At 34.4% G+C, this 9,563-nt stretch overlaps 1 protein-coding gene across 13 annotated transcripts in view; it reads left to right on the forward strand.

The window, feature by feature from the left end:
- Positions 1-9,563, forward strand: part of LOC108968026 (inositol hexakisphosphate and diphosphoinositol-pentakisphosphate kinase) — a 43,153-nt gene that overhangs the window by 6,578 nt on the left and 27,012 nt on the right. For 4 of the 13 annotated variants that reach the window (XM_018931748.1, XM_018931752.1, XM_018931750.1 and 1 more), the window contains exon 1: positions 8,503-8,973. The exons of 5 other annotated variants lie outside the window; for them this stretch is intronic. In XM_018931748.1, the coding sequence (XP_018787293.1) occupies positions 8,503-8,973 (471 nt within the window). Of the gene's footprint in view, positions 1-1,525; positions 1,648-8,301; positions 8,974-9,563 lie in introns of those variants that run through there. 4 more of the 13 variants (XM_018931747.1, XM_018931749.1, XM_018931751.1 and 1 more) reach the window with 2 other exon arrangements.

Genomic DNA, 9,563 nt, shown 5'->3' on the forward strand with positions numbered 1-9,563 from the left:
TAATAGAGTTTGTGACTATCACTTACAGAATAGCAAAATCGTCTCAAGTCTCAAAAATTGTCTCTGTTAAATTTAGAGACTTGATACTGTATCACAGTACAGAATAGCACGGTAAGGGTGTTTTACACCCACAAAAATAGCACTTTTCACTTTAAAAAGCCGAAAAAAGTTTAACAGGAAAAAAAATATTAGAGAAGATTTGATTATAATTTAAAGAATTTTTCCTGTTTTCTTATTTTTGGATAATTTCTAGCCAGGTGAACACCGTAAAGTGTTTTTTTCTCAAGATGTTCTGGGAAAGGTCTGTTCCCAGCTTATGCTTCAATATTTCTTCATGATCCATATTTAAGGAATAAATTCGCAAAACATGTATTTTTTTTACCCTAAAAACCTTACCTCCGCCGCTTAATGAAGTAAGAGGAAAAAAACGTTTTTTCACTAGTTTCGTAAATTACAGTGCAAAAAATTTATTATATTGTATGTACTAATTATGAACGAAAATAATGCAACAATTGATTTATAATAGGGTGTAATTTTTTTGTTCTTTTATAATTTAAAAAATTGAACATTTTGCAGGGTGTAATGAAACATTTGTACAATGTTGCCATATAACGAGGCAACATTTTAGTCAAGAAAAGATATGGCTATTATATACAATCGGGTATTGTAGCCGAAACGAACCCGGTAAACTATCAAGGACGAGGACTGTCAGCTCAAGCGCATTCGTGAATATTGCCATACATTAGCTTCAACAACAAATAATTCTCCGTTTTAGAGTTTTTTAAAGCCCTGTTTTTATTCTCTGGCTCTCTTCCACGAATAACTTTCATATCATAAGTCTTTTTTTTTTTTTTTTTTTTTTTTTTTTTTTTTTTTTTTTATATGGGCAACCCTTACTTACATATGTTTGTATATGCATACATTTATATAAAATTAATAAAGTTTGATTTTATTTGGTGTTATCACATTTTACAACTTCCAGACATATTTGCTTACCTTAATTAAGCTGCTCGCTATAAAATCTGCTTGCGGGAAGCGCTGCCTTTATATTATCGTATATTTGCGCTTAAAAATTGATTAGCAAACACCAACAAATAGTAACTCGCATTTTTGCTTTATTTTTTTTTTTCTAATTAACATTCATTGACGTTTGTCGTAGTTGCGTGCTTTAGGTGCTTTACTATTACTTGATGAGATATAAGTTCGTTTTCAGTCCTGTGTAAAAACAGAGATTATAGAGAAAGTGTTTTACTAAAATCATACACGTTACCTGGTTGAACGGTCAGTGAGTGTGAAGCTCGCTTGTTGCCACCCGACAGCGCTAACTACGTGTTCATTACAAATAAGAGAGGAAACTTGGCCCAAAGTGTTAGTAAAATATACTCGTCAATTATATATGAACATGTGTAACGAATTTTCGCGCGTTTGGCGCGTTTGTCTTATCTATATTTGTAAACGTGGTTGCATATCTGTATCAAGGTAATCGCCAATGTGTTATTCAGTTTGCAGTATCGTCTAATAGGTGCTCGCATTAAGAAGTGGTTCGCGTGCGCGTTCAAAGTTTATTTCCGCTTTTGCTATATTTTGTGCTAAACTTATAATTTCGTGGTGGCTGGACCACTTTTCGATTAAAATATGTTTTACGATGTAAGTTTTAAGGCATTTGTGTGAGGAAATTGCATGGTGTATATAGAAAAAGAATTCAGATAAAAAATCTAGACAAATAAAAATAAAAAAATATCACAAGTTTATTAATAAAACTGTCGCGAAACCAATTAATCGTTTATGAAACTTTCTATACATATTGCTAATGCTATCAGTTAGGTTATTTATTAGTAAACAAAAATCACAATTTTCACCGATTGTGAAAACATTTATTTTAGCAACTATAAATGTTTGTAAAATAAATCTAAGTCACTTTGGGAACTAAAAATATTCAAGAAAAATAACAAAACTGAATGAGTGTGAGAGTAGTTGGTAAGCAGCTTACTTGAGTAAAATTTTGGTCAAACTTTACTTTTACTCAAATTCTAGGTTTTATGCATTAAAATTTGTTTGTAAAAAAATCTAACTCCTCATTTTCTTCTTCAGCTCTACAAGTGTTTGGTTTGGAATTTAGGAGAAAATTACGCTTATGGTTTAAATTAATAGCTTGGCTCATTTTCTTAGCAAATTATGTTATCTACGAAAATAAATAAGATTTATCATGCATATGAATATCTATTATAGATTGGTCGACTTCAGGGCTCAGAATAATGAGAAAAGTTGAATCCGGGTGASTGTCTGTCTGTCCGTCCGTGACGAAGATATAGAATTCTTATTTGCCAGAGGAGATCGTAGTAGCAAGAGCACCTGTGGGCTTAAAATTTAGAAAAAGTGGGTGTGGCCTCGCCCTCTAATAGGTTTCATGTACATACATATCTTCTAGACCCCTACAGCCAAATTCGAAACAAACAGTGCAACTTCCCCATATAACGGTACTGTTAAAAATTACTTAAAGCGCGATAAATCAATAATCGCCAGAGACATTAATTTCCACCCCTTCATATGGTATGAGAGAGATTTAAAGGAGCCGGTGTAAAATTAGACAATGGGCGTGGCACAGCTCGTTTTAGGTAAAATCATTATCAGATTTCAACCAAACTCGATAATAACAATCCTCTAACATTCTTATTTTAGTGGACAAATGGAACCGGGAATACAGCTATTTCCCTTATAATAGGTTGTCACAAAAGTCTTGCGGTATTTTTTTATTGAATTTTCAATTGTTCATAAATTTTTTGTGATGACTCATGCCCAGCTCTTGACCGATGCTACGGCTGCTGCTATGGTCTCTTTCGACCAATTCAGCGATTTTATCGCAATTTTCGACGACAATCCTTCCGGAGCGTGGCGTATCTTCGACCACCTCTACACCAGAACGAAAACGTTCAAACCATCGTTGTGCGGTGGAAATCGAAACTGTATCAGTTCCATAAACTGCACAAATTTTATTGGCGGCTTGAGATATAACTCACGAACGACTTAAAAGAAACGACAATCAATCAAACACGTGTTAGCGCGTGAAATGTGCTTTCCAAAAAGGTATAGCATGACCCGATGCGACGAATAAAACTAGAACTACACGCTCTCAGCGCCAACTAGCGAAAATACCGCAAGACTTTTTTGACAACCTAATAATACAATTTTAAAATAACGGCATAAAACTGCACGAATAATCCTTTTAGCGTATTCCACCATATGACCAATAATTATCAAAATCCCAGTAATGCCAGTAAACTTTAATTGGCAATAGATGTCAAATTTTGTACAAATTTCCTTTCAAAACTCAAGGTCTTTCTAACTCGGAAGTGTTTTTTGAGAATTATGGTATTTGAGTTAGGGATAAAACTGCTTGGATTCTGATCCTCGGGTTGACGGGTTTGCATCATAAAATATTTCCCTGATTTTGATTCTTGCAAGTTGGGAGAGTATAAAACGTTCGGTTACATCCGAACATAACTCTTCCTTACTTGTTATACGCGGTTTATATTAAGTTTCGCTTAAAGTTTCCAACACCCAGAACGTGAATAGATCAGCGCGACTAGCTAAGTTCATTTAGCCCTTCCGTTTTTGAGATATTGATATGAAAGTTTGCACAGATCTTTTTCTCCCCAAGAGCCTGCTCATTTGTCGGAACCGATGCCGATATCTCATCACTATAGCACGTAACTGCCATACAAACTGAATGGTCAAAATCAAGTGCTTGTATTAAAAGCTTTTATATTTGAGGAGTATGTATCATTTATCAAAATTGAAAGTAATCATTATCATTTGTCTGCTCTTCAACTTTCTAGTAAAGTGCAACAGACATTTTGTCAACTATTTATTTAGGAAACACCATATAGTGCTTACTTAACGACTGAATGTCGTGTTTTTTACTTACTCGGCTTTTAGATAAGGAGAGCAATGTACTTATAAACTTACATTCTTAACACTCAATTCACATACAAAAGTAAACGAATAAATAAGAAAGGAATGGAAATTCCGTAGGTTCGAACCTACACTGTAACATTTTTATGTAAAAATTTGAAATTAAATCTCTATATTAATCATATAAAAGTGTGGCCAAAATATGGACCGACTTAAAAAACTTTCTAATAGTAGCACACACAATATTTTGTTTACTACAATCTTTAACTTATGTTTGCTTCACCATGCGAAAACTTAGAATGGCAATTTAGTTCATTGTGAAAGCTTCAATATAAAAATTTATAAAATATGCGTTTCGAACACAGAAAATGACAGAAAGACAGCAGATTTTTTACAGTGTCTATATACATACATAGTATGCCACAAATTCTATTATAAAGTTTACAATGCAACGAATACGAAGCGAAAATAGTCGTTATTGTTTAGTATAATTTGTATCTAGTGTCTACTCATATAAAGAGTGACCCTTTTCGAAGCTCACTACTCTTTAAAAAAAAACACAGAAACTTAAATTTTAATGAGGAATGTTTATTATCAATCGAAAGAGCATTCTTTGGCATTTCTTTTTTTGAAAATTATCTTTATCTACGTTTCAGATGTTCAATCCGTTGAGTTGACTCGTTTGAGCATTTCGACTAGTAACTGACGAATGACGAATGTAGGGTTGCCAGACGTACTATATTTATAGTATTGTACTATATTTTTCGCTTGAATACTATATACTGTTCACAATAAATATAGTACGCTAAAATACTATATTTATACTCTAAGCAATTTAATTCATACTTTTCTAAAAATTTGAATCTCAATTCATGCATAATTTTTTATTTTTTTCGCAACTGCGAAAATCTTCTGAAAAAGGTGTGCATAAATGGTTGTTTGAAATTGCGAATATCTAACATATCGATAAATCGATAAAGCATTTTAGGCACTAGCGCAATCAGTTAGGCATTTCCTTCCATATACAAACATTTTCAAATACACTTTGTATGGAATGCAAAGCCTAACACTGCGGGCAAAAAAAAAAATTTTAAGTCAGCCGTAATTTTCAGCAGCTTTACAATTACACTTAATGGCACTTAAATTGATTAAGATATAAAACTGHATAGCAACCAACATTTTTTTTTAAATCCTTACAACAAAGTTTTAAATTTAGATGAAATTTTGCTGAGTTTTTCTTTTGAAATTAAGATTTTTATGGGTTTTGTTAGATAAAGAGCGATATTTAAAAAATAATAATATGCTCTTAACAAACAAAAGAAAAATAGTCAAAATTTATCAATATGTCGCAAATCTATTTTATAGCCATATAATATAATTTACGGCGAATGTAATATTGGTAATATTTTTTAAGTTTTTTTTTTTTAAATATTGCTTTTGTTTTCAAAAAACTTAAAGTGGGATTGAAGTATTTAATGTTTCATTATTGGTATTCAATCAAATGCTCTTTGAACTGTATACGGTTAATTGCGGTTATACGAATACCATTTTTTTTGTTTAAAACTGACTGGATTTGAATTGTTTTGTTATGTTTTTATATCTTTTTTTTAATAAAGAATTAAAGAATCAATTGTTGACTTTTCATGAAAAATACTATATTTTTATTGAAAATACTATATAAAATGAGGAAAAATACTATATTCCATAGTTTGAGAGCTGACAACCCTAGACATGCGTGATGTTTTGGTCTAAGACCTGAGTCGAGGTGTGGTTGTTCCCATAGATTTTAGTCTTAACACATCCCCACAGAAAAAGTCTACCGTGTGATATTACACCGTTTTGGTGAGTAATCTACCGACCCAAAACGTGAAATTATCTGCTCACCGTAGTGTTCTCTCAATAAATCCATTGGTTGATGCGATGTGTGGGAACTGGCGCCCTTTTGTTGAAACCAAATGTCGCTGAAATCACGAGCTTCAATTTCAAGCATGAAATTTCAGACATGAAATAATCGGTTATCATGGCGGGTTAACGCTAGACATTGACGGTTACGTAGTCACTGGCATCATTTTTGAAGAAATATGGACCCATGATTCCACCAATGAAATAGCAGCTCTTGTTATCTCTTCAGCTCCAAATGCGGCTATAAAAGAGGCCATAAAATAAAAAAAACAGCTTGACACGATTCACACGTGATCTGTCAAAAAAAGGCTAATGTAAAAAGTACCTCAGCTTGGATCAGCCGTTGTAATACTCAGTTTAGTCTTTGCTATCGCATATTAACTATGGAGTGGGGAACTAAAGAAAATCGTTTTGAGGTGTAAGGTGATATTTAAAAATGAGCTTCTCAAAAAACTCAGTATTTCGGGAACTAGTTTTTCCCTAACGTCCACAGTTGATGACATAAAAAGTTATGATCGCTCTTGTGTGATTCAAATCAATTAAAAAAAAATAACCAGTCCCAAAAGCATTCCTAGAAATTCTTTTATAAAGTAAATATGTCTCCTTGTTGCAGTAACGGGTGCTTTTTTTTTAGACGTGCGGCTTTAAGTGAGACAATACTTTTTTCGTAGTTGGTCCTTTGACAGTTGTTACTTGATTTGAAACAAAGCACCGGAGAATACTCGAATGAATCCATCTGAAGCTGTGCGCATCCACTTTATAGAATATTTTCCTGGCTTACAAAATCCAGTTCGTGCAGGAATCGAAGCCGAATGACCATCAAGCGCGTCGCAAGTTCATTGAATTGGCCTAAAATGAGTTGGACAACGATACCGATTTTTACAAGAAAACTTTGTTCAGCGATTAATCGAACTTTTGGTTGAGTGGATATTTTAATAAACAAAATTGTCGCATTTGGAGTGATGATATACCGCAAGCCATAATTGGAATGCCATTACATCCTCAAATCATAAGTGTTTAGTATGATTTAAGGGCAGAGGAAATCATTTATTCATATTTATTCAAAAATTAAGCCTCCCATAGTGTTACTGTCACGACGAAGTACGATGAAGTTTGTAACACTCAAAAAGAAACATCAGGGACCCAACAAAATATATACTTGTATGTAGTTTATCAGCCATATCTGTATATATGCAAACTAATCCCTTAGGTTTTGAATTATGGACCAGAAATTTTTGACACGTTGTCTGCATCAATACTGAAATCTCCGAAGAAATTGTTCAGATTGGATTACTATAGCATATAGCTATGATACAAACTGAACGATGAAAACAAGATAAAGACCTATCTATACTCCTTTATGCTATAAAAAAAACCTTTGAAAGATATTATAACGGATGATCCACGTAGGGGTACGGTCCAGCTGTCATGTTATTTTTGTTCAATATTGTTTAGCATTTCATCGTGAAAGGACTTATGCCTTTACAAATCGCGCTTCGCTCAACTTACGGTCAACATAATTGGCCTACTGCGCGTACTATTAACAACACCATCACCCATCTTGAGACCCAGCTTTCATTATTAGATAATATCGACCGAATAGATCACAACGACTGATGCATGGAATGACGTGGCGCATTTTACCCCGATGTCTTAAAGCGTATAAAAATACAGATTGTGCAAGCGCTGAAGGCGCTCGACATTGCTTCATTCTATGGGCTCTTGAAAACTTCCAAGAAGATCCAACGTTTCCGAACCAAATTTTGTTCAGCGATGGGGCCCATTTCTGGCTTAATGGGTACGTAAACGAGCAAAGTTTCCGCATTTGGGTTGAAAGCAAACTGAAGAAATTCAAGAGCCGACTTTTCATCGAGAAGAAAATAACGCTTTGGTGTGGGTTGTCGGCCGGTGGAATCATTGGTCCATATTTCTTCAAAAATGATGCCGGTGAGAACGTAACCGTCAATGGCGACCGTTATCACCCCATGATAACCGATTATTTCATGTCTGAAATTGAAGTGATCGATCTTGTGATTTATTTCAAAAAAATATATGGAAAACTGCTATTATTTAAAATTCCTATTCAGATTAAGTCGATTCTTTCAACATAATGCCATTGATTTCATTATCACCTTCCTATAGTATGCCATATTTAATACAAGTTTAATATGACATTTATGCGAGCAGCAAAATGTAAATAACGCTTTATTTGCCGACAGCGTACGCTCTTCAAATTTAACACTGTTCTCTTAGCTACTCTGAGTCTATATTATATTTACACTTACCTATGAATTACATACTATAGGCATACTGCCCGCAAATTTCTTACTCGTATTTTATTTACAAAATCGTTTACTCAGCTGGTTTTCGAAACAGCGCGGAGAGCAAGTGCGCCGCACTGCGATAAGTGCTATGCAGAATTATGACTGATCGAGCGTACGAAACAGCTGTCGGTTTTCAGTTTTAAAGCGGCGCCATTACCGTTGAGTGTACTCAAACGAGTGCTTAATATTTCTTTACTAGATCCGCGGTGTGCGTTGGATTACCAGCGAGTTTTTCTGGTTTTTCGCTTTTTTTTTTTTTTACTATTTATTGTTTTTTTTTATTGGGTGCAATCGACCTAAAATTATCTGCATCAGAATTGATTTTTATTAATCGATAAATTTGTGCGTAGAAACCACTTGAAGTATGTCCAATATGGATTGGGTGTGGTGGAAGGATTGGTGGCGCGTCAAGCGGCTACGTAAGCGTTTACGGCATGCTTTTGATGCGCGCGAACAACAACAAGCCGCCGAAAACGCCGAGGGCACACCAGCGTCCAAACATTGTCGCGTGTGTAATAAGGCGCTGCCGGATATTAGTGGCATTACCGAGGCGGTACGCCCGTGTCGTCGTTGTCGGCGCAGACATTTCGCCGCCAATGGCAGCGCGGTTGAATGCTCGGCAGCAACAGCCAATAAGCCAGATGACTATGAGAATAATGGCTATTGTTTTGAAGATCATCCTGATGAGGAAGAAGATGAGGAGCGCGGTGCACACAATGATGTGCCACTAGGTGTTGGCTTCGATGACGTTAATTATTATTATGGGGAGGACGATGATGGCAGCTATGATAATGTAGAGGACGATGACTTTTGCTATTGCGATGAGTGTTGGAATGTACGTATGTATGTGTATGTTATTGCGAAATATGTATGAGTGGATTGAAAGACAGCTCATATGTTCATATGTATGATTTGTATGTATGAGATAAGTGCATAGATAACATTGGAGTACAATTTATTTTTAATACATTTTCATGAACATCCCAGTTTAATGAATACAAACATACATATGCATGCTTAGGTATATATAGCATATTTATTCGAAAATATTTATAACTTGACATCCTTTCTGTTACATTTCTCTTCCGTTATTTCGATAATTCTGGTATGTATTTTATAGAAAATATTAACCACTACTTAAATGCATTATTAGCAGGGCAAAAGCTTTATTTAAGGTAATTTTTCGGTCGAACATTTGAATGGTTCTAGTACTTTCCTGACGTCCATCCGTTACTTACACATGTGCTCACGCAATTAAGCCACATACACGTTATGGTGTACAAATTCATAAAAGTTGAATTTTATTGATAAATCGAAAAAAAAAGTTTCACAAAATTAAAAGAAAGTACTTAAACTTTATTGTACTTATAGTTTTTTAACGGTAAATTTTAATGTAAAAGCAAAAATCTGTTTTCTTCTTCATTG

Source organism: Bactrocera latifrons, unplaced genomic scaffold (assembly GCF_001853355.1).
Source record: "Bactrocera latifrons isolate USDA-ARS-PBARC rearing strain unplaced genomic scaffold, ASM185335v1 scaffold_20, whole genome shotgun sequence".
In the NCBI taxonomy this organism is placed as follows: Eukaryota; Metazoa; Arthropoda; class Insecta; order Diptera; family Tephritidae; genus Bactrocera; species Bactrocera latifrons.